This window comes from Pararge aegeria, chromosome 7, assembly GCF_905163445.1.
Source record: "Pararge aegeria chromosome 7, ilParAegt1.1, whole genome shotgun sequence".
NCBI classification, from domain to species: domain Eukaryota; kingdom Metazoa; phylum Arthropoda; class Insecta; order Lepidoptera; family Nymphalidae; genus Pararge; species Pararge aegeria.
Genome location: NC_053186.1, coordinates 5622360 through 5647626, shown reverse-complemented (window position 1 = coordinate 5647626; position 25267 = coordinate 5622360). Strand labels below are relative to the sequence as shown.

At 34.1% G+C, this 25267-nt stretch overlaps 7 protein-coding genes across 8 annotated transcripts; 6 read left to right on the top strand and 1 right to left on the bottom strand.

Annotated features, from left to right (window-relative positions):
* Positions 1 to 1267: 1267 nt before the first annotated feature.
* LOC120625418 lies at positions 1268 to 2828 on the top strand. Its single transcript, XM_039892479.1, has 2 exons — positions 1268 to 1369; positions 2093 to 2828. Exon 2 carries the CDS (start codon positions 2098 to 2100, stop codon positions 2761 to 2763), a length of 666 nt encoding a protein of 221 aa, XP_039748413.1. The 5' UTR covers positions 1268 to 1369; positions 2093 to 2097; the 3' UTR covers positions 2764 to 2828.
* An 82-nt stretch (positions 2829 to 2910) lies between these two features.
* LOC120625419 lies at positions 2911 to 4265 on the top strand. The gene is made up of 2 exons (XM_039892480.1): positions 2911 to 3533; positions 3711 to 4265. The coding sequence occupies exons 1-2, from the start codon at positions 3492 to 3494 to the stop codon at positions 4224 to 4226; spliced, it is 558 nt and encodes a 185-aa protein (XP_039748414.1). The 5' UTR covers positions 2911 to 3491; the 3' UTR covers positions 4227 to 4265.
* A 3044-nt stretch (positions 4266 to 7309) lies between these two features.
* LOC120625160 lies at positions 7310 to 8076 on the top strand. 2 transcript variants are annotated; one of them, XM_039892130.1, is made up of 3 exons: positions 7310 to 7380; positions 7645 to 7788; positions 7819 to 8076. In XM_039892130.1, the coding sequence occupies exons 1-3, from the start codon at positions 7336 to 7338 to the stop codon at positions 8005 to 8007; spliced, it is 378 nt and encodes a 125-aa protein (XP_039748064.1). In that variant the 5' UTR covers positions 7310 to 7335; the 3' UTR covers positions 8008 to 8076. The 2 variants fall into 2 exon arrangements, with proteins under 2 accessions (XP_039748064.1, XP_039748063.1); XM_039892129.1 differs by having other exon boundaries at positions 7645 to 8073.
* Positions 8077 to 11827: 3751 nt separating this feature from the next.
* Positions 11828 to 13631, top strand: LOC120625377. Its single transcript, XM_039892418.1, has 2 exons — positions 11828 to 11885; positions 12477 to 13631. The coding sequence occupies exons 1-2, from the start codon at positions 11844 to 11846 to the stop codon at positions 13440 to 13442; spliced, it is 1008 nt and encodes a 335-aa protein (XP_039748352.1). The 5' UTR covers positions 11828 to 11843; the 3' UTR covers positions 13443 to 13631.
* Positions 13632 to 14233: 602 nt separating this feature from the next.
* On the top strand, positions 14234 to 16236 carry LOC120625465. Its single transcript, XM_039892547.1, has 3 exons — positions 14234 to 14413; positions 14900 to 15061; positions 15375 to 16236. The coding sequence occupies exons 1-3, from the start codon at positions 14324 to 14326 to the stop codon at positions 16041 to 16043; spliced, it is 921 nt and encodes a 306-aa protein (XP_039748481.1). The 5' UTR covers positions 14234 to 14323; the 3' UTR covers positions 16044 to 16236.
* A 2297-nt stretch (positions 16237 to 18533) lies between these two features.
* Positions 18534 to 19795, top strand: LOC120625341. Its single transcript, XM_039892378.1, has 2 exons — positions 18534 to 18629; positions 19116 to 19795. The coding sequence occupies exons 1-2, from the start codon at positions 18588 to 18590 to the stop codon at positions 19746 to 19748; spliced, it is 675 nt and encodes a 224-aa protein (XP_039748312.1). The 5' UTR covers positions 18534 to 18587; the 3' UTR covers positions 19749 to 19795.
* A 2801-nt stretch (positions 19796 to 22596) lies between these two features.
* Positions 22597 to 24049, bottom strand: LOC120625404. Its single transcript, XM_039892456.1, has 2 exons — positions 23916 to 24049; positions 22597 to 23325 (listed from the first exon to the last, which is right to left on the bottom strand). The coding sequence occupies exons 1-2, from the start codon at positions 23958 to 23960 to the stop codon at positions 22669 to 22671; spliced, it is 702 nt and encodes a 233-aa protein (XP_039748390.1). The 5' UTR covers positions 23961 to 24049; the 3' UTR covers positions 22597 to 22668.
* Between the last annotated feature and the right edge of the window lie 1218 nt (positions 24050 to 25267).

Below are 25267 nucleotides of genomic sequence, written 5' to 3'. Positions count from 1 at the left end.
GTCGGTTTTAATAATCTCATTATATAACTTAGCAGAAAAACCCCAGATGTTCCACAACTTACGTACGTGGAGAAATTTTCTGTAACTAGCTCTTGAGAGCTGCGTTCGCCTTTTCTTGTTATTTTAAAGTTTCCGCCGGAACTTTAGGTTTCTCATGACAAAAAGTAGTCCGATTCGATTGTATATTTTTAATTATTACTAAGTACCTAATGGTGGTGGTGGTGGGGATGAAATTTGTTTCTGCGAGGCATGATAACTGCCATCAGTTAGTTCTAGCATTTAGACTAAGATCTGGGCACATGCCTTTAGGCAAGTTCAAATATCTAATGAGGAAAGTTGATTCTCCCAATTGTGATTTATGTGGTGACGTAGATGATGTTTTGCACCTATTAATGGCGTGTGTTCGGAATAACAGCTTGCGAGAAACACAAACCTACGAACTGAATATTAATTTTATGAACATTGGCATTTTTAACTCTATTAGCGAAACGTTGAGCATTTCGGCAATGAAACTTTATAGATTCGTTGGTGATTCTCTCAAATTGTTAAAAAAACTGCCATCAGAGTATTGGGAAGGTAAATATTACGTACCTACCAATGGCTATTATTGACAATATGCAGATATTGTGAAAAATACCTAATGACGTGTGTACGGGCAGCCATCAGTTTAAGCAACTCTGCTTCTGTAGAAATCACATCAACTCTAGGACACCTAAAAGTTGAATAGAAGCAACTCTGTCCTTTACTTTACAATTATTCATGATAAAGTAAAGGACAGTAACTTCCCGGGGAAAGGATAAAAATGTATCTTCTCCCACAGCTTTATCAACTCTCAGAGTACTGGCGCACAAGTGGAAATAATTTCCTTACTAATAATATATGTGAATTAATTTACGGGGGTACCTAAACTTCCATATATTCCATGTTCCCGTGCTTTGACAGGCGGACACGTTACTCATATCCCTTGTCAGGGGCAGTGCCGGATTAACCAAGTAGCCCCCTTTTGCGCGGGGCCCGTAGCAAGAGTAGCAATTGCTAAGTAGTATAATTTTCCACCTTGCTGGTAAGTTGGAAACAATCCCATTGTCCACAATACTAACTGCCCTATTTTGAATCAAATCTTATTGGAATTGCTACACATAAAAGGTTCCTTCCTTCCTTTGTATTTTCTTATTGCTATCAAACGATCTAATTAAATGATAAAGATGATGTAACACTTATCTTAACTATAATCTCTATATCAATTAGACAATATTATTGAGATAAATTATTATTGCGTTATTTCATTTTATAAAAGGTTAATTGTTTTACGAAATGGTCATTAATACTTGGACATCACAATTGTGAATTGATTACGGTCGAGTTTCAGGTAGGTAAACTCTAACATTGATAAATGGATTAATAACTTCACTACCTTAGATACAGGACCTATTTACTACCATTTACCTATTTAGTTTAACCATTTTAATATTAATACTTAATGAATCTTTTTGAATTTTTTTTTTTGATTTTGTGTTCTGTGATAAAAAAGTATATTATAACGTCCCCTTTTCTATGGCCATGGGTCATAGAAAAGGGGCGGTTTGGCTTTTCTAATAACATTTTATCATTTTATCTTGAAGTCAAATCAAATATTTTAAAAATGTTTCTTTTATGATTAAGGTTTTTTTTTGTCTATAGTGTATAAGTGTCCTTGCTTAGGGAAAAAATATCAATTTTTTTTAAACGCTGTCTCTTAAATCTCTGAGTTGGGTACAAGATTATTTTAGCTATTGGTGCCAATTCTGCTGTAAGCAAATGCAAATGTAAGCGAAAGCAATGCTCGAAACTAAACTTAATTGGCAGGTTTTTTTTTTAACTAAAGTTCTAGTTGCCTTGCCTGATATCAAGTATAGCACAGAAAGTGTTGGTCGGCTGATCTACTCGGTCGGTAATAACAGCACGCAAACTTGCATTTGAGTAGTGTGGTGCGTCTTAAGCTTTAAATCTCTCGTGAAGACAATTATTGTGATTAAAACTATTTCCCAAAACATTTTTCAAGTCACTAATTTGTAAGGTATGGTATGTATTAATTTTAATACTTTTGTTTCAGATAAAATGAGATACCTTCAGTTACTTGCACTGTTAATAGCTCTAACATACCAAACAGCATATGCAAAATGTCGGCGCATGGCCCGGCCCAGCCCTGCATGGCCATCATTACAGAACATGTTCACCCGTGGCAACAACATTATGCCAACGCAGACGCGCAATCGAAGATTACCATTAGAAACAGCCATGCCAGTCAATGGCATGAACGCACCAATACCATACATGAAATCTTCACCGAAGTGGCCATGCCAATTGGAACGACCGTACCCGGTAGCAATATCAAACATGAGGATTCCAGAAGTAGCAAGAATTCCAGAAATACGGATGCCAGAGGTGCCTAGGATGATAGAAGCGCCAAGGACACAACAATACATTCCAAACATGCCAGGGGGTTCAGTCACAAAAGCACCTGCTATGTTTTCAATCTCCGAAGTCAACATGCCATTCATGGCTATTCAAAATATGCCTGAGCTTATAAGTATGCCTATTCCTGCCCAAGAAAGATTTGAATGTCCATATGCATCGCCTAAAGCTTTAGTTAATCCATTCTTACCTGCAGCTTCACCTGTTTCGGCTTTGGCACCGCCAACGTCAAATTCATTACCACCTGCAACTCTTCAAGGAAGGAGTCAGTTCTTGAGAAAAATACCAATTCCACCACCTACATTGTAGTTACTTTTATTATGATTTAAATTGAACTTTATTTATTTAGTACTTAATTGTTTATTTATTTTGTTGTAATCAAAAATAATACAAAATATAATTTTATACTGTTTACTTTGTTTGTTACTTATCTATTTTCTATATTCAATTAACATTAAAGGTATAGTCGTGTCTAAATTAACCGTAAAATTAATACATAGTAGATTTTTCATGCAGCAGGCTGAAATACGATAGTTTCGTAGCCGCCTTTTCTGAAATAGCGAGATGAATTTATGCTTTTAGGTTGAACGGTGAACTATTTGCCAACGCCCTACGCAACTATGTACACAAGAAATATTAATCTTTAGGGTTTAATTAATATATATTTTTTGCAAGCAACACCAAATGATTCCTATTATGTAGGTAACGTATAACATAAAATTGTAAAGTTTTGTAATAGCATTACTTCTGACTTCACACTAGTCATGATCAATTTAAGAAGACTCTCTCAAAAATTGTCGTAACTTCTAGGCTCTAAGTAAACTTTCTTCAAATGTGATAAAAAATAATATTTCATGATAAGAAGTTTTGAAACAAAAACAAGTATTTCTAATTGAGATAGTAACAGCACCATATAAATAACTATTATAATCAAAATATTATGAAAAATCTAACAAATTTCTTGCAATAGATAAAAATGTAGTACATAAAGGCTGTCACGGTGTTCAGTAACATTCTCCGTTGCCACGTATTAAAAAATGTTTGTTTTGGTTTTCATTATAGCTGTATCATATGTTGGAGTGAGTATAAGCAATTTCAATATTAACTAATATTTGAAGTCAACAATTTTTATAAAATAAGTAAATGTCGTAATTTTTTTAAATCGTGAATTTTTTTTTTCAAATCCACTTAAAATAAAATTTAACATTTAGCTAATTTTAATAACACGCATTATTAACTAATAATTAATTTTATAGGTTCACTCTCAACGATGCGCGGTACCTTCATATTCACCATATTTAGAACAATATAATCCTATTGTTATTACAAGACTTCCATACGAATCACCGCAAATCTTACCATGTGAAGGAATTTACGTGCAACAAACACAGCCTAATATAGCAACGGCCATGCCTGTAGCTGTTATGCCGGAAACAACAATGTATTTACAGCAAACAGTCGTGCCAGAAATAGCTATGCCAGTTACAACTACGCCAGTGATTCCATTTATTACCGAATTGCCAAACTGTCCAGATATTTGTTTTAGTGACATTTTAGCGTCTCCTTTAGGTTGTTTGGATCCAATATTAACTATTTATGGTACAAAGGACGTGTGCCCCTTGCCAAATTTGCCAGTAAGTCCCCTTTTACCAGCTGCGTCGCCTGTATCTGCTCTGGCACCGCCGTTTTCAAGACTACTACCACCTGTTTCTGACTGTGATTGTTATAATCAATATCTAAAGCGAGTGCCAATACCACCACCTTTCATATAGTCATTAGGTAATAAATTAAATAAAATATTTTAAATTTAACAGATTTTTATTTTCTCTCATCCTCTAGTTGATAATATATAAATAACGTTATGGTTGGAGTACTAAACACTTTGGTATACAATGCTAGATCTAGTCTCATACGAAAGTTAAATGTATAACATTTACAAAAAGATTGGTTATTTGATGAGTATTTAAACATATTGAATATAACTTATAATACCTATAGGACTTCATACTTAGTATGTGGACTTAGGACCAGTGAAAGTATTTAAGAAAGAATATACTGCTCATATCCCTACAGGGGAGGAATGGAAAAAGGGACACCGCCCACCTGAGGAAAATAGCCTGTTCTGGTACACAGACGGATCAACATAGGTACAGGTGCTGGGGTAGGTATACACAAATGACTACAGAGGAAGCTACAACCTAGGGCAATGTGCTACGGTGTTTCAGTCGGAAACGCTAGCAATAAATACCAGTGTACAGGAGATGCTAGACCAGAAGATGCTGGGAAAAATATACTGATCCTCACTCCTCCGTGTCAGTCAGGAGGCGCCAAAATGGACTTCACCAGAATCACCAGAATGGAATAGGGCTGGAGTGCGTGAGGGGCCTGAATAGTCTAGGAAAACGAAACAAAAGTATTTAATATTATCTGGGTAATGGCCAAGGAATTCAGGGCAATGAACTGGCTGACGAGCTAGCTCGCAAGGGATTAGGATAAGGATTCATAGGTCCTGAACCGTGTGTAGCGCTTGCACCAAGTGTCGTGAACATGGCGCTATCAATATATGCCAAGAAAAAATCGGCGGCAGAATGGGACAATATAGAAAGAAGGTCTCAAGCACTCCAACAAATTATTAGGGGAAATTGACGCACGTTTTTCAATCAAGGCAAGATACGCCTAAGCGAACGGCCGCTATTAAAAATATGCCTGTTGTTATGGAGCAAAACAGTGTTATGGCACAGGGTCCATGTTATTCAAAATGGGCATTATTGATGAACTTATATGTAGGGCCTACAACGAGGACGTCGAGTCAATGGAGCATTTGCTTTGTGAATGCAACGGGTTGCCTAGAAAGCGATTGGACCTTGGAGACCTTGGACCACGACCAGAGGATTACTGTGCTTCCAACCTAAAAGCTTCAATGAAATTCTCACAGTGGGTATTTTAGTCTATTTAGCTTTATAAAAAATTGGGCTATATAATGCAAATAGATTTTGTAAATCCGGATGTTCCGGATTCGCGTTTCAAAACAACAAAAACTGACAAGTGTAAGTCAACCTCGCGAGCTGAAGATTCTGTAACTACCTTGGCAGGAAAAGTATAAAATAGATAATTAATTAGGTAAGTATTTGAAAACCAAACACTTCCCTTCGTACCAAATTTAAAGAAATTATAAATACTTACAGTAGCCTCGCAATATATTTATAATAATATTATCTTTATTAAACAAAACATAAGTAATTATAAAAAAAAGTCGATATAAACAGTCGACTAACTAGAAACGGACATAAATTTGTGATCTCTGCATATCGTCTGAGAAAAGTACAGAAATCCTTGTGGGGATGGGTATATGCTTTTATTACATGATACCGAAGCTAATATTAGATCTAACTTTACCGAAGTTTAAACAATATATTATTTAAACACATTTAATAAATCGTGGTTACTACACGATTTATGAATTCCTAAACTGGCTGCTTGGAAGCAGGCCACTCTGCTCTCATCTCTCACAAAACCGAAAAATTCTAAAGACTGTTAAACTTTAAAATGATGTTGGAAAAGAGCAATCTGCTGAGTTTCTTGTCGGCTCTTTTCAGTGGAATCTGCCTTCCGAACCGGTGGTAGAGTCACTACAAACAGACTTGACGTTTCATCAGTGCTTATTAATTAGGCCTACTTGAAATAAATGAATTAAGAATTATTTTTTTTTAATTTTGAAACAACAAGCGGCCTACCTTAGGTGGATTGTTAAAGGCGCTGATTTAAAAAAGGAACGAACTCCTTCCATTTTATGATATCCCACGTAATCTGGTAACCCGGTTTCAGTACTAGGTAGTAATTGAGCTTTTTGCGACAAAGCTCCTCCGGAGGCTTTATTATTAAGTAAGCCGGTATTCATAAAGAGTAGAAACAAATAAAAAAATTATTTGTTTCTACTCTTTATGAATACGAATGTGAGTTTATTTTCACGCCTTTACTACTCAACAAATAATTATGAACTTTTCAGTAGTACAGGACATACTTTTTGTGCAAAAAAGAATTCAAGGGATGGAAAAATAATTTCAAGAAATCCTGAATCGATTGACGAAATTGTAACGAAAAAGAGGACGAAAGCACGTACAGTTATATTTTACAGTCAGTCGACCATCCAGTTATCGACTTGAATGACCATTGTTTAACCAGCGCAATCGACTAATATTGCACTCCACTAACGATAAAACTATAAAGTCAAGTAAGTAATTAATTAATGGCGTCATACAGCCGCCATATATTTTTTTAACATAGAGTCATGGTTAAAATCGATCAGCAGTAATCATCAGGAAAGAATGAGGCTGTAGTCCACGCCGGCCAAGTGCGAGTTGGTGGACTTCTTTTTTTTTATTAATGGTAGGCTTGACGACAATCATGCCCGTTAGAAAGCATTGATGAGGTTTAGGTGGGAGCACGCTTGCCTAGAAGAAGCCTATTCACTCTATACACGTTTGAGAAAGTTATGGTGAACTTTCAGACTCTCATACAGGTTTCCTCACGAAGTTTTCCTTTACCGCTACATAACGATAATTTGAAATGCACATAACTTCGAAAAGTTTGAGGTGTATGCCGGGGATCGAACTCCGAGCCCCCGAAAGGGAACCGAAGTATTTGAACCTTGAAAACATAAAACTCTTTTTTTGGGCACTCGTGAAATTATGAATCTATCTATCGGTTATTTTTACGTAAGAAAAGTAATCTACAATTCCGATAAAAGATTGTCCAATAATTTAGTAATATTATGTAAATAATAGATCGAAAGATATGATTAGTAGTAAAAGATAACTTTACAGTATTTAAACAAGAGAATTTGTTCTCAAAACATTATTAATTAAACTATCCGATTTGAAAATGTACAAACTCATTGTATTATTCTCGGTATTTTTATACATTAATGTAAGTATCCATTAAACAATATTATAAATACGAAATAGTGTTTGTTAGTTTGTCTTTCCTTCACGCCCTTCCTAAGCAACAAATTACCATTATTTGTGGCATAGAGTTAGTTGAATGGATGGAGAATAACATAGGCTACTTATAAAAGGAAAACAAAACGGTTGGGCAACAAATCTTGGGAATTAACAATGCCTGATCATGGCTAAATATTGCACAATGTTGCCTACTTAATGCTCTTACTTCACTAAAGGATTTTTTTTTCAGGACACCAATGCTCAATATAAAATGAGTGATGGACGAATACAACAGACTACCAAACTCACACCTCATAGTCCGACCTATAAAATAGTAAGGAACGTCCAACCTATGGGACTCGCTGCTCCACAGTCACAGATGATGAAACCAAAAAGATATACGTTCAGAAAAATAACAAGCGTTGGCCCCAAAAGAAGATTAACCAAAAGGCAACAGGTAGCTGAAACTCTAAAACAGCAAGCTATAAGAAACATTATAGCTGCAAAGACTGTGATAAATAAAGAGCCTGTTCCTGCCAATGTCAGTCCACAGATTAAAAAACTGGCAGCACCCAATAATGTTGCTAGTGAAATTTTAGTATGGCGATCATAGAAAATTTTAATTATTAATGTTATTTATTTATTTTAGTGATAAGTATTTAAAAACAATAAAGTTAATATGAAAATATATTATAATAGTTTGTTTTGTTAACTTCAATACTACGGTTTCTTTAATACTAGGGAAAAGTAAATTGTATTTTTTTATCATTATCAAGTATCAACCCACTATCCGCCCAATATTATGCACAGTTTTCTTAAATTCAAAATTCAAATTCAAAATTTCTTTATTCATGTAGGCCTATCACAGGCACTTATGAATCGTTCATACATAATTATTTACATAATTGTAACGGGATGGTGATAACTTCGTTCGCCAACTTAAATCTAAAGCTACGAGGGTTCCAAACGCGCCCTGGTCTAAGAAGAGCCCACAACAAACTTAGCCGGCTAAATTTATTTTTTTGTTATCACCATCTTCCAGTAAATTTAAATTAAGCTATGAAGCTAGAGCAATTCACACCCAAGCTTTTTTATCGTTTAAATAATCCTTAATGTTATAATAGGATTTTTCTGTAAGCTTACGTTTTATATAAACTTTGAACTTATTGAGAGACAACTCAAAGATTTCATTTGGTAATTTGTTATAAAATAATATACAATTGCCCTTGAATGAATTTGCAATTTTGTGTAGCCTAGTAAACTGCACAACGAGTTTATTTTTGCTTCTAATATTAATATTGTTACAGTGCATTTTCTTTTTAAATTTTGATATATTTTTATGGACATAAATTAAATTTTCATATATGTACTGACTATGCACCGTCATTATTTTAACTTCTTTAAATTTATCCCTTAATGACTCTCTTGGGCCCATTTTATATATCGCACGAACAGCCCTTTTCTGCAGGACGAAAATAGAATCTATATCAGCAACATTACCCCATAATAAAATGCCATAAGACATAATGCTGTGAAAATAACTAAAATAAACAAGCCTAGCAGTTTCTATGTTTGTAATATGACGAATCTTTTTTACCGCGTATGCTGCAGAACTAAGTCTGTTCGCTAAATTATTTATATGTGGGCCCCATTGAAGCTTAGCATCTAAAGTTATTCCTAAAAAGATTGTCGTATCCACCAAATCCAACTCCTCATTATTAAGTTGTACAATGGTTTTTACTTGTTTAACATTCGGTAGTGTGAATTTAATACTCTTCGTTTTTTCCGTTAAGAGCTAAGTTATTAGCCTCAAACCATTGTACTACTTTAGCGAGACATATATTTACATCGTCAAGATTTTTTTCACGTTTAATTTTAAACATCAATGATGTATCATCAGCAAACAATACTATCCCGTGATTGTCCTCAGCTAGGTAAGGAAGGTCATTCATGTAAATGAGGAATAGGGAGGGTCCTAATATAGATCCCTGGGGGACACCAATTTGCACAAATGACCCGTTAGACCGCTTTCCGTTCACGTCAACTTTTTGAATTCTATCATTAAGATAGGAAATCATTAAATCTAGAGCTATGCCCCGAATTCCATAGTGGTGTAGTTTCCTGATTAATGTTTCATGTTGTTAGAATGAGAACGTTTTAAGTTGATGTTGGCCGTAGTCCACCACGCTTGTCTTCTGCGGATTGCTAGCCTTCACAGGCTTTTAAAAACGTTACGGAGTACAGGCATCTAGGTTTCCTCCCCGTATTTTTTGAAGTAAAACTTATTACTATACTAAAATATTAGGCGTGTCTAGGGAGTAACTCAGATTTTTTCTGACGGAAGTAACGCTTACGTCAGACGTCTGTGTAATTTCCGCTATTTAAAAATAATAATTTGGATTGGTCGTAAGTCTTTTACATATACTCCACGCTTTTTGACTTAAACGCCAGCTAGTGGCAAATATCATATTCAATTTGGATATTTATAACCAATATTTTCAAACGGATCAATTGTGAATAGCAAAGTAAATAAAAATTCAACAGTTTTAAAAAATATATTTTATATTGCAAAGTTTTTGAAAATCTCTAAATATATTTGTTTATTTATAACTTTTGTAATAAATAAATTATTAATAAATTTTCTGACGATTGCGAAGTTCTATAATATTCAATGACAAGGTTATATTGACATGTGCTGATCTAACCTTCAATTTTCTACTCTCAATTATTGTATTTAACAAAAGAAAATATTTATAAAATGTGAAAGTGAACATCCCAGGAACATTTTACTCTTTCATCAATAAATAATACTAAAAGTTTTACTTCAATCGCGCGAAGAGGCACAAACTTTTTTTCACCATGGAAGCAAGTGAAAGGGCTTTATTTGCTTAAAACGTACATACCTCCGTAAAGTGAGAGATGCGTGCAGGAGCTCGGTCCTTCCGAAAGGCAGGCCAAAGTCATAATCACGAGACTAAATGTATTCAAATTCAAATTAAAATTTCTTTATTCATGTAGGCCTATCACAGGCACTTATGAAGCGCTCGCCAAATTAACTTTAGCTACGTGAGTTCCAAACGCGCCCTGGTCTAAGGAGACCCCACAACAAACATAGCCAAATTGGTACACCAGCAGGCCTATTTTTATCTCGGTGGATATTTAAACCATGTTAGAAATATAGACAGTTACCTCAGTTGCATACCGAGATACTGTGCCATCGTAGTAATGACTGATCGCAACTTTCTATAAATTGATACGTAATTTCACATCTTTTCACAAATAAAAAAATAACTTGTGTCCCTCATAACTTATTATTTTATTTGAAAGGAAATAATAATATGTGAATAAGATTCGTGACACAGAAATTCCCCTAAATTTGGTTTAGTAGTTTGATTTTTAAATGAAAATATCTGGAAATATATATCTTCCAAGTAAAAGAAAAATATATTTTAACCAACTCCACATGAATAGGAGGGTTCGGGGAATTCGGTTATACTTCTTAATGCTCATCTCTCACTCTGCCATCGTTTTGTAGCTTTTTTCAGCAACAAATTACTAAACTTTAAAATTAGTTAATATAGTACTTAATACAATTTCAACAACCGTATTTTGAGTCTCAACCCGAAAGTCTACCTAGATCTTAACTTCGTATGATCAAAGCATCATGAATCAAGTGCAGAATTACACTAGATTCATTCATAACAGTACTTACCCTCCTACTTACACTTATTACCTTCTAAATGTTACATAAAGTGAACAAATGGCAGCGCAGATGATGTGAGTTAAAGAAGATAAATTTTAATAAAGAACGTGAGATTCAATTCGTGAAATATTTAAGAATAAATAATGGCTTTATTGGTAACACCGATGTGTTACCAATAAAGCCATTATTTATTCTTCTGATAAAGCGGAGATTTCCAGTAGCCCAGTAGTTGAAAAAGGGGCAATTAGGTTTTACCACTAAAGAATACTTTTACTGGTGTAAATTATACTGGGGTTAAGTAAGGAACAGAAATAAAAACCCATAGTGAATCACCTAAACGCGTATTATGCAGCCAGACTAGCTTTTCGATAAATTATATACAGGAGGCATTTGAGCATCTCAATAAACTTCGGCTTTATAAATAGCTATAAATAAAATTGCACACAAATACATTGCAAATAACACTAATTAATTAATAAATAATATTATATTTTCACAGACATCAATCAGACCTTTGAGAGTAATTCAAATAAAAGTCGTGAAAGTAACTCGATTAGCACTAAATATTTCAAAACTTTTTGCGTCATACTAATCGTAATTTAACTGTTAATTTTATCTCAATTATTATTTATTATACAACACATTTGAATTTCGTTGTAAAAGATAATGATTAAAAGTTTGATAACATTTTGTTATAAAATATTTTTACCGCCATTACCTATTCATTCGCATTTAAATTTTCAATAATGATTTTAATATTTTTGGTATTGATACAAATCTGTATTCTGGTAAAATTAGCTTTTTATTAGTATAATTAGCTTTTTGTTGCCGTTTTCTAAATATGAATTCGCAATCTTAGCGGAGTTAGATCAAATTTAAATGCAAATTCAAATTCAGCAGATAAAGTCTAAAATTATTTACGTATATAATATCGAAGTTTGCCAAACGTAGTATAGTAGTCGTAGAGGTTTTGTGTCAGAGCTCGTCCGTAGAATTACTACCACGATTTATTTCTGCCGCTAAGCAGCTTCGTTGCTATACTGAGGTTTGTGCCGGTGTAATTACAGGCACATGAGGCTTAACACCGACGCCTCAGGTTGAAGGACACAGGGCGACACGTTGCAGGACGTGTCCCTTGCATAGTCAATTACTAGTAAAAAAAAAAGAAAAGTGGCAAGGAAGCTCAGTGCTACTTAAAATTACTGCTACATACCTTATTTACGTCGTTTCTTATATTATTGTTATTATTATTATTTATTTAAGTATTGCAATATATACTATATTGCTATAATAATTTTTAAAAAATGCTTACTCCTTAAGATGTCATTCGGTAGTCTGTTTTAAAATAATGCTATATATAAATCGGTATTAATTTTCAGAACACTTCCAGCCAGGAACTTGGAATATCGCTGCAACGTGGATTAACAGAAATATCATCGATACCAAGGAATAATATTGGCTGCAATTGTCAAAGACCAAATAATTTATATCCAACAAACGATTTAGGATGTCGATGCCAAGGTTCAAACAATTTATTAATGCCAAATATCAAATGTGGCTGCAGAAAACAAAATATAATATCGCCAAATGCATGTGTGCGCAGGAAAGGTCAAAATATTGTACCATCGAATAATATTGATTGCAACTGTCAGAAGAATTTGTTGCCAAGTAACATAGGATACGGTTGTCAAGGACTAGTTGGTGGAATACCACCAAACTATATGAAGCGTACATGCAAAAAACAAAATACGACGCCATTAAATAATGTTGGCTGCACATGTCAAAATAATTTAATATTACCGAATCATTGTGGATGTAAATGGCAACCAAATGCAGTGATGCCATTAAATACTATCAAGTTAGGATGTCTCTCAAATAATAATGTAATGCCTGTTAATATACAACATTTTTCAAAAGATTGTGGATGCCAAGGAAGGCAAAAATATTTAGCACCGTCAAATAACATCGGTTGTACATGCGATGAACAAAGTATAATAATACCAAAAGCATGTGGATGCAAAAGACAGAACAGCTTAACACCATTTAACAACATGGGTCGTATCTACTCCAAAGAAAATATGATACCACCAAATAATAAAGGATCCATTTACCAGGGACAAACAAATGTATTTCCAATACAAAACAGTAACTCCTTTTTCAATATCGATTTGCCAGTCAAAGAGCAGTCAACTCAAACAAGTAGAGGAAACGATTTAATACCTTGGACCAAGTTGTTTGATTTAAGCACTCGCTTGGAAAACATAGCTGAGCTGGCATTGGCTACAACCACTTTACTCACAAAATTACCAAAAAAATATGATGTTAATCTTCTCTTCCATGAATAACGATGAATAATGTAAGTGACGATGTGACACTTACTGATTTGCCAGTCACTGGAAATGAGGAACAGGTTAAGAATGTAAGGCCGTGTAACTGTATCTCGTTATAAGCCTCTTAGATTTGAACTTATAGATTAACTGTCTTTATTAATTTATTTATTTATTAATAATTTACAAATAAACTTATAAGAATTACTTATAAATCTACTTTATTTATTTTTATGTTCAATAAACTAGTTTACCCATAGGATCACACCGTTGTCTTTATGTCCATCCACCCATCCATCAGTGTTGTCTAAGACAGCTTAAGGCAATTGAAACTTAAATTAAAAAATAAAAACGAGTCTCTTAATATTCTGAAGTTAACTTTCTTAAGTTTTTATATGTCATCAGAAATGAAAAATATTTACTCGTTATTATCTCAGGAGATTGTACAACGAATATTTTAGAAAATTGTGTCACAAACTAACACAGATGCAGAAAGTACAATAACAGCTAAGAATAATAGTTTATTAAGTAGCTTGGTAGATGTATGCTCTTAATCTATGAGAAAAAAGCGAAAAAGGGAAATGGGGCATGAATAGACCACCATAGGATTATCGTTTTTATTCGTTAAAGGATACAAAAACCTCTTTTACGAGAGGTTCTTGTGCATATTCATTGTGTTTTGTATACGTCCAGTTTCGTTGTTTATACTGGTCGTGTATTGCGAAATTACTTTTCTGTAGTTCTTTTTGGTTCACAGTTAAACTTTAATCATTCATTTTTAATTTGGACGTGATTAAAGCCTTAATTAATTGTTCAATTTAAACACGTTTTACGAAATTGGAATACAAAATGAATCATTCCCACGATAAACTATCACAGGCAGGATAATAATAATAATAATGAATTGGAACACTAGAACACCCCATATTAACGTTATTGCTAAAATGGAACGGACGTGTGCATTTGTTTTTTGGGTTAAATTTTTGACTGTAAGTTTAATTTTTTGTTAATCTATACAAACAAATAAAATTCAAGTGGCTGCTTGTAATGCGTTTTACTAAATGCATATTAAAATATTTATGATATTTTGAAAAAAAAGCTTCTTCTAAGTTAAAAGTTTGCGTGATCAAATCAGAATTGAATAGATCTGTACAGCGACCAGAGTTACTGAAATAACTGAACTGAGAGGTAGGGCACCTAGCTCGAAGGACCGATGAGCGTTTTGGTTCTAAGGTGCTGCAGTGGCAAGTTGGCGATCCTGCGCTATAAAACCACAGTGCTAGTAAGCCCCAGGTGGGCAGGTGACACAAAACGAGACGCAGAGAGTTGCTGGGTACACAAAGGCATCCCACGCATGTGGAGATCTCCATCTATATCCAGCTGTAGGCATCATGTCATTGAGATGATGTTGTTGAACCCCAGATGAAATTGCAGTAGAAATATTGGTAATGAGATCATTTTGACTTTATTTTTAGCTAATCGCCCAATCCGAAGCCGGAATACCTTTAAACTTACGCTGTTCATCACGACCTGGCTTCTCAACCTTCAGCAGAAGTGCAGCTCCGCCATATCTGGAAGCAGAACCATATTTGTCTTTCCTTCCTAGCTTACCTTTTCCGGCACAACCAGATTGCTCTGTAAGTTAAACAACTGTATTCTAATTTTTTAATTTGATATATTTTGTAAGCAATAATTTCAAAACTTTTTATTGTAAACCTCTATGGCACCATTTTGAGAAGTTAAAATTCATAGTGTTCGTCATTCGTGCTCTCTATTTCTTTTAACAAACCACACAAACACACCTACTAACTTCACATTTTGGTGACAGAGCAGTAAAAAAATTAAACACTACTTTCTCCTGAAACTTCTCGTTTCCTAATTTTTGAATTCTAAATAGTATATAAATATCTATGAAGGATTCAAAAGAGCATGGTTTGATTTTTTTTACAGACTGAATGTACTCCAAAACCAACCATCAAGACAGTTGTAATACTCCATAAGTGCCATAACAACGATGATACCAACGTAGAAATAGTGATTACTAAAGGAAAGAAACAAACAAAGGACGGTAAGGAAGTACAAGATGAAAATGACGATGATGAAGCAAGTACTCAAGATGTTACAATTCATCAAACTACAACTACTATTAATCAAGAAACTAATGGAGAGCAAAAAGTTAATGAGTTGCAAAATAAAGGCGATAAAAAAGTTGAAGTAACTAAGCAAGAAACGACGAAATTGATAGGAAATAAAAATGACAATAATGACCAAACCATAAAAAAAGAAATCGTGTATCAGACTATAACTAATAGTTATGCATTACCTTTCGACGCAGGAAAGGTAGACAAAGAGTTACCTAATAAAGATGATTCAAACTTAGAAATATCTAAAGCAAGCAAGGAAACACTTGAAGGTAAATTGATATCATATAAATATGACAGTGATAAAATGGCTGATAAAAACGTAACCAAAGATGTTGTGCCAAATGATGAAGGAACAGCAGAAGGCAGTGATATTATAGCTGGAGGTACTATAATTAATGATGATATAACTGATGCAGATTATGTCAATGCTGATGACGAAGCAGAAGATGAAAATTCATCAGACGATGACAAATAAAAAAATTAAACATAATTTCTATTTTAGGATTATTTTAATAAGAAACAATATAATTATGTTGTTACTGCAATTTTTAGTAGAAGTACAATTATGTTTTGATACAAACGTATACCATACAAACTCGTAGCGCAGACCCTAGATTATACATCTGTGAATATTCTTTTCAAATAAAACGCTTCGAGATTTTATTTTACTTATTATTTCTTTTGCCAAGAATAAACAAACACTGTTTTTACCATCGGGATCGTGTCACAGCGGCTTTCCGCAGCGGATATAAAAAGTATCTTATGCCCATCGCCTATCAGATGCAAGTCAAATTTCATCAAAAGTGGTAAAGCCAAACATATTATTATATATTTTGTATGTGTGTTTCTATGTTTGCCGTCCCTGTTTGACACAATAATTGTAGGTAACGATCATGATGACAGTAGGCGATAGGCTAATTTGTATTTTATTTACACTTAGGACATAGAATACTTTTATCCCGGATAAACACCGGCATAGCGTTCCCAAGGTATTTAAAAATATAGCATTTGCATAGCTTCACAACTAAAGAAATCTTGGAGAAATTTGTATAAGAGATAACATGCATCCTGGAAACAGATTTTTACCCCGACAAAACTAAACAGACCACAGAATTAAAAAAAAAAACTTACAAACGCGGCTTAACTCAGCAACAACTATTAATATGTCGGATATTATATCTGTTCCACGAACCTTTAGTTCGCCAGTGTTTTTCAGTATCAACCTGTCACAGTGATTTGGAAACTAAGAACAATGAATATCAGTAACTAGTTTTTGACACGTACCATCACGTTGTCTCATAAAATTATTTTTAGTTAGTATTAGTACTTTATGTATGCCTCATAGGTCTTGTAAGGGTTTAATATTGCTGTCATGCTATGTGCCAATGTACAATGTATTCTATTAAAATTTTGCCAAGAACTTACCGTTCCGCTGCTGTGACGCCGTGTGTATGTAGGGGAACAGGTTAATTGGGTCAACATAAGTAAAGTCTCTCTTAAAGTTTGATTTTAATCACATTTTTTCGAATTTTAAACTATTCAACTAATTAATTTTAACTGCTGAGCATCAAAATTCAGAACAAAACGTAGAATTTACTGTCTTTTTAAAACGAAATAAGTAGGTTAAGGTCTCATTGATAATACGGTGTAATAATAGAAAAGTATGGGAAATATCGTTAGAAGATGCACGTCGTGTCAGAGCATCAAAAGATTTAAGATTAAAAGTACGTTGAAGCGTTGATAGCCTAGTGGTTAGAGCTTCAGCCACCTCTGCTAGGGGACAGAATTCGATCTCTGGCACAAGTTAAGTGCGTTTTAATTTTAGCAAAAACGACAGAACGGTGGCGAAGGAAACCTCGTAAGGAAACATGCATGCCTGGGAGTTCTTCATAATGTTCTCAAAGGTGTGTCAAGTCTACCAATCTGAACTTGGCCATCGCTGTTGACTACGGCCTAAACCCTTATCATTGCGAAACTATTATTATAACGCTCATTTCTAAATGTTGCTTTCTGTGTAAGAGTAACAATTTCATTTGCTATATATGTTTTGTTTCTTATGAATCCTTTTTTGCCTCGCTCTACCAACCTGTCGGACAATATTGGGTTTTCCATGCTTTGGAGAGCACGTTAAATCGATCGATCGATGATATTTACAGCGCCAATAATTTGCATGAGAGCATCGTGGATGATCTTAACTCTAAATCACTCTTTTCCATGAGAGAATTTCCTTAACTCACCGGTGTTACATTGAAATATTGAGTATCTAATCTAAAATGAGGTTAAAATAACATAAATAAATCACGACATTTTGCGTCAATCAGTGGGTTAGCATCTTTTTATTACAGATTGTCTATGGGCACCCTCTATCATCGGATCCGCTTCATGCTATATAAATAAATAAATAAATAAATATACTACGACAAAAAACCGTAAATAAAACGTAATTAAAATATCACTTGTTTCAACGGTGATGGAAAACATCGTGAGGAAACCTGCATGCCTGAGAGTTCTACATAATGTTCCCAAAGGTTTGTGGAGTCTACCAATCCGCACTGGGCTAGCATGGTAGAATACGGCCTTAACCCCTTGTCATTGTGGGAGGAGACCCGTGCTCTATAGTGGGCCGGTAAAGGTTTGATGTGATGATGATGATGAATATACCTATAAAATAAACAGGGGTAAACTTCTTCTATTCCCTGTTGCCGAGGTTTGACAGGTGGACGCGTCGTGAATTTTCTCTCTTGGGGAAAATATCATCGTTGGATATACATTTGTGGGTCGAGAGACGGGGCACGCGAAACTAAACAAAAGCTTGTAAAAATTACACAATTCTAATGACATTCGAAACGTTATCAATCGAAAGATAAAGTAGAAACTTTCTCAATCTATCCTTTTCCAATGTCACGAATGATTTCAATCAAAGATATAAAGGTAGAAGATAAGAAAACATATATTTTATATAAAAGATGTTACATATTATACAGATCACATTGTAATCGAGAAAATTAACAAGAACACAATGAAGTTGCTGAAGTTTATATTTTGTGCAGTTTTTCTTCAGGTAAATATTAATTTGTCTTTAGATAAATTCGATTGCAGTCGGTGTCTCCCTCAAAAACATGCTTGACTGATAAAAATATTCTTTTCTTTTGTTACTTTCCCCAAAAAAGAAAATAGGAATAGCCGAAAAAGATTTAGAGTAGAGTCGCTCTAATGCGGGTTAACGAGCTCTTAACTATCATTCCATTCCATTACAAAACTGTGCTACAAAGTGATTAAAAAGCAACTAAAAAAAATGAATGTCTATTTTAGAATCCACAAATTTATACTCGTTAAATTAATATGATACCCTTTTTCAATGTGGTCTTATTGTCACAAAGTCAGGATTTCATGATTTTGACTTAAGTTAAAGGGAGGATGGGAATCCTGAATTTTTATAGCCTTATACATTGCACACCGTGTTAGTTGAATTCTTTCAAATCAAATGAAATCTTTTTATGAATAACTGATCACTATTTTATGGTTTTTCTTAATTTTACTATTTCAGGTCACAACGGGGCAAGTATTCGCACCGGGAAATTCTGTTTCCGGCCAAGATACCGGCAACCAGCCAATACTAACCCAACGCTTAGCCGATGCCAATGCCCACACCATACGAGCTTTACCCAACCATGCCATACAAAGAGCTGGTAACCTTAATGTTGTGAATGGTGTGCCATTTTTAGCTAATAACATGCCAAATGCACATCTAGCCAAGAATATGCCCAGTGCTAATATGGCGCATGTAATGCCCAATGCTCATATGTCCAATAATATGCCCAATGGATATCTAGCCAACGTATTAAACGATCAAGCAGTACTCGGTAACCATAATACTGGTGGAGTAATTAACAATGCAGATATGGCAGCGTTGACAAAAATGGCAAACATAAATGGCAATACCGCTACCTTTAATCTTGCTAATGGAGGTTTTACTGTTACCTCAGGATCGCCTGGTAGCCCGGGATTCGGAATCCAAGTCTTGGCAGATGCGTTGGAAGTCGGTGGAATGGTGGCTGTCAATGGACAAATACCAATATATGGTGCTGTTACCGTGAATGGTCATTTGCCAACGGATGGGTCTGCATCTGTCAGATATACATGCGCCGGGTCGAGTGCCAATGACGGAGTGTTAATTTAATATATATTTTTAGATTAATAAATAGATTATTTATTTATTTATATTGATTAAGAATTGAATAAACTATAAAAAAAATATATAACCTTTGTTACCTTTTCGCTATTTTCTATAGCCCTAGTATTAAGGTCCGCATCCACATCCAGTGTTAATAAAACGGTGAATCTTTGACAGAACTAATAGGACTACGTTTCAGAGTAGTCCTGTGTCTGCAAAAGGAGCGATATCTACGTATCCTTATTTCCCTTTCCGGTTTCAAAAAAAACGTAGATGCTCAATCTATCACCTTTTGCAGATGCAGGACAAGCCGACATTCAGTTTTAGCAAAATATTAAATATCGCCTTTTTAATATTGCCGGAATCCCTTTCTTAAAGATTAAGCTTTTAGTGTTATTTTTTTGTGTTATAAAATGACGACGACGGCCTAAAGTGCTCTCCGAAGTACGGAGTTGGTCATTGCTAATTTGCTAGCTCGCTCGTGTAATGAGATTTTTATTACAGAAACATTCATTTCAAATCACAAATAAAAATTTAAATTCAAAAATACTTTATTCATATGCCTATGACAGGCACTTATGAAGAGTTCATACATATACGAGTATATGTTTACATAATTGTGGGGTGATGGTTATAGCTTCGTTCGCCAACTTAAACCTTTGATCTCAAGAGTTCTAAACGCGCTGGTCTAAGAAGAACCCACGACAAACTCACACAAAGCTCGTCACTCAATTAATATTCGTGCACTTCTACTAAAACAAACAACCTAATTTGTATTCTGTAGAAATTCTAGTTAGACGCAAAGTTTGTTTTACTCCGAACTCGGGTCTTACCAGCGAAGTTAATAATTATAAATACAGTTTCAAGACTCGTTAGGTAAACAGTTAGCTTAAGAAAGGAAAATACTTGGATATTAGTTAAGTAACAAGTCTTCCCTGAATGTAAAAACATAGAAATACTGTAAAACGAACGTATAGGCTTTCTAGTTTTTGGCGCCTGTTCGTTGGAAACATAATGATGTTTCAAAAAAATTATTTATTGAACATAAAATTTATGTTTGTTTGATGTTTCATAAAAAAGGATAACAAAGGTACGAGTAATTTAAAAAAAGTTTTAAAACTATTTTGAGGAATTGACTCACATGTGAATAATAAAATAATATTAATAATTACAAAAATATATTCCTATGTTTTTCTCTGAAACCTGAACTATGCAACACATCAATGTCAATCGCTTGCTCCGTGAAAAAACATATCAAGCGGGAATTTTCCGGAATAAGAAGTAGCCTATGTTCTATTCCTCCAGACTGTAATATATATCTGGGCTAAATTTCATCCAGATCCGTTTAGCCGGAATGGCAGGGTTGAGTAACAGACATCCATCCAAACTTTGACATTTATAATATTAGTAATGACGTAGATATAGATTGTTTTAGTGCGTCATTGAACAAATAAAAACATTGATTTCAATTACTACCGACGAGGTTTAGCGTTAAAAGAGCACCAGGCGTGAGGCGAGCTCACGAGATAACCTTGTATTGCTGACTTTACCGCACTATTCGACTGAGGATATTTGGGATAAAGATCAGGGTTTTCCTTCACCGTTAAAGCAAGTGATATTTAAGTGCTAAACGCACATAACTATGAAAATTTTGAGGTGCGTTTCGGATACCAAATTAGGCCTCCCCGAAAAGCCTCCTTGACCAATACGCTATTACCGCTTCATAGAAAATATGCCTTCTACATACGTTTCAACTAAGAGTACGATGTTGACTACTAATTTAACGATTACTATAATTTGACAGAAGGTGAAATTGATGTATGTTAAAATAAACTTTGAACCTCCAATGATGGTCATAAATCCATTCTGACTTTTTCCGCTCAGAAGAAGAAAGGGAGAACGAGTATAATATGTGAGGTGAAATCGCTGCAGGTGATTATTTACGATTGCTAATGTTGATTGCAGTAGTTTATCTGTTATCTATGTTTAGCTCAATCTTCAATAATCTTAATAAAAATGCTTTTGGTGGTAATCAAGGAGATTTCGCAAGATATACTGTATCCTGGGAAAACACATAGTTTAGTTTCCGCATAGTTACCATTTTTTTATGCAACATAGTTTTTTTTTGTTATTGCACAATTTATACGAAAACTACTAATATCTTTGCTGATCAATAGAAAACGTGATTTTTTCCGATATAAATAATAAGAAACCCAATCATCTGGGAGGAAGAAAATACGAGTAATAAATATATACATTTTATAGGTATTTCATTTATCTATTTCCCTTTAAATATTATAATATGAATTTTTATTTCATTTTTACAAAACCATTATTACTTTATTCTTTCACTGTTAAAAAATCTTTTCAATACAGTACTACGACGAACACAAATACCAGGGAAACTGGAAAATTGAAAAAAAGATATAATAATTGTGAATTACTGTTTTGGTCTGGAGGACCTAAATCTTTTTTCTCTTGGCATAGGAAACCGAGACTATGTTATTACGGTTGTCATTACGTATTTTTCTATGACAATTTTGTACCATTACTTCCCTAATTGTTTGGATTCCAGGAATCAGTTGTGATTAAAAGTTTTTCATTATCACGAATACTGTAATATCCCAACGGCTTATTACCCCATTTCCAACGAGCCTTTAAATAAACCTAAATAAAGCTAGTAGCTTTATTAACTAGTATCATATAATAAAAATAAGTAAATCATTACTAACCTATAAACATTTTAAGCCCAGAAAAGTAAAACCATTTTAGGCTTTATCTTTCCTTGGAAAATTATTAAGCCAATAATTTACTGTTTATTACTATTTCGTATACTTTAAGTAAAACAATACCATATTACTTATACCATTTATTTCGACACAACATAAATAATGCTTAAAATAATCATAAATATAATTACTACTTTTTAAACAACAGGCACTTCGCCATTACACGCAGCGCTATTTGCAACGGTCACCATACCACCCGCTGGTAGGTAACCTTCGAAGGTAACGAAGCCTATGACAGGAACATTGCCCGATACAGCAGTGGAACCTCCTACAGGCATTTCCCCAGCAACAGCAACGTCGCCCACACCAATCGGCGTCATCTCAGCTAACGGTAGACCACTTGCAGCTATATCCGATATGGGAACACCATTTGAAGCTAACTCAACACCAAGGTTAGAATTTTGAGCAGCAATGTTATTTGCAGCGTTTGCTGTAGCAGCAATAGCACCGGCAGCTAGTGTATTGCCCGCTAGTGTATTGCTAGCTAGCATATTACCAGCTAATGTATTGCCAGCTAACGTATTGAAAGCTACAGAATTGCCAGCAAGTGAATTGCTAGCTACCATGTTGCCAGCTAGTCCATTGCCAGCCATAATATTTCCAGCAAACGGATATCCACCAATTGTGTTGGCTGTGAATGTGTTGCCTAAATTGTTGGCTATATTATTATTAGCCAGGTTATTTGGCCATCCATTAGCCATGTTGTTGGCTGCAAGACTGCTCGTTGCTAGATTGTTGAATCCAACGCCATTACTTATTTGGCCGTTTCCATAAATGGATTGGCTGAATGCACCCTGAAAATAACACAAAAATTCATTCACAAAAAATTAGCAGTGGTCACAGGGCCGTATTCCTTATAACATAAGCGTCACACTGTTTTGTTTTATTTCACTGCAAGTTTGCCCTTTTCTGTAATCTCACCCGTTAATAAATCATTGTTCTAATATGTTAGCGGGCTAACTTGTTCGGAAAATACGGTCTTGACGAAATTTCACGTTTCAGAGTTTTGGAATACTTTAATCTAAACAAGCGTTTCATGTGGGGTTCTAAGAAACTCGAAAATATCGCAGAAAATATTGCAGGAAGTTATTTTATGTTTACACATATTGCAGGGTGTTTTAGGTGTCCCTTCAGCAACACAGTAGTCGTAGAAGGTTTTATTCATTTGCCCATCGACGTTGCTCTTAATGCCACTAAGATTTATTTTTGTTAAGAATATCTAGGTCCATACTTAGTTTTATACATTATTGAAATTGTTCATTTAATTTGTTGTGAACGTACATATCTATTTTTTTTTTACAAGTAAATAGGTAAGTACTAAAGCGAACAGTTCTTGAGAACACTCTCCCACACATACAAAAGAAAAAAATAAAAATTTAATTACCTGAACGATGCAAGCCAATAAAATAACAAAACACTTTTTAGACATGTCGATACTGAAGAATAATTATGAGTTCATACAAAAGACAATTTTCTAAGACTTTTAAATTAATTTTTATCTTAAAGATCTAATATTTCACAAGCAATAAAGTAAAACGTGATCTTAGATGATGAAAATTAATGATTATTAATTATTTATTCTCTTAGTATCGGTGATAAGTAGTAGAATTGATTATGATATCGTTATTGATTAAATTATAGTTTTTTTTTTTAATTTCACAATTATTTAACATATTTTGCTACTTTTATTTTCACCTTCCTCTATTATTTCTTCTATAATACACTTAAATTAGTGAAAAAATTGAGATGTATAATCCTCTACTTGCCATAACAGGTAGAGGTTTATATATTGAAACCGTTTCAAAGATTAGTCCAAGTAGTTTAAACACCGGCTCGCGCACTAATGGTTTCGTACTATTATTTATAATAACAGCAAAAAATCATGTCTGCTATATTGGGGACCCCTTAAGTATTTATTTTCTTCTGTTTATTAGTATTTGTTGTTATAGCGGTAACAGAAACAAATAATCTGTGAAAATTTCAACTGACAAACTATCACGGTTCATGGGAGACATCCTGTTACAACAAGGACAGGCAGACAAACGGACAGGAGAGTCCTGGTAAAAGACATTTACCGTTTTGGTAAAATTGAAACGAGAATTTGAGTTGAAACGAGAATCATTTTATTATGAGAGGCTGTTTTTTCGATATTATTTCAAATTAAATCTGCTCTATTTTTATAAGCAACTTAGTTTGCTTGTGGAAGTTTTCTTCGTTTTCTGATATAAAATATTATATAGCTGCAAAGTTTCAGCCCATATTGAGACTAGATATAAATAATATAGGAGGTAATTTCAAATTAATAAGGGTTTATTTAAAAAAATAAAAGTTTTCTTTAAAAAAATTTTTGATAAAAAAAAGAAACATCTTTGTCATTAACAACTAAAAAAGCAAAACAAAATAATTTATATATCGTTAAAGTTCTGAGGTAAAAAGACAATCGAATTAATTACCTCCTCCTTTTTTAGAAGTCGACTAAAAAAAGGTTTCTTTAAATCTTTCAACATTATAGGGGAATCTTATATCTAAATTTTAAAGCTGCTTATATTGGAACGTCTTCCAAACTTAGTTCATAAAATGTCTACGGCTGTGAACAGCCTTATCATTAACTCATTACCGGCCCACTTCAGAGTACGTTAGTCCACCACGCTCGCCGGCGGATTGGTAGATTTAACACGCCCTTGAAAGCATTATGTAGAAAGGAAACCTGCACAGACATGCAGGTTTCCTCGCGAT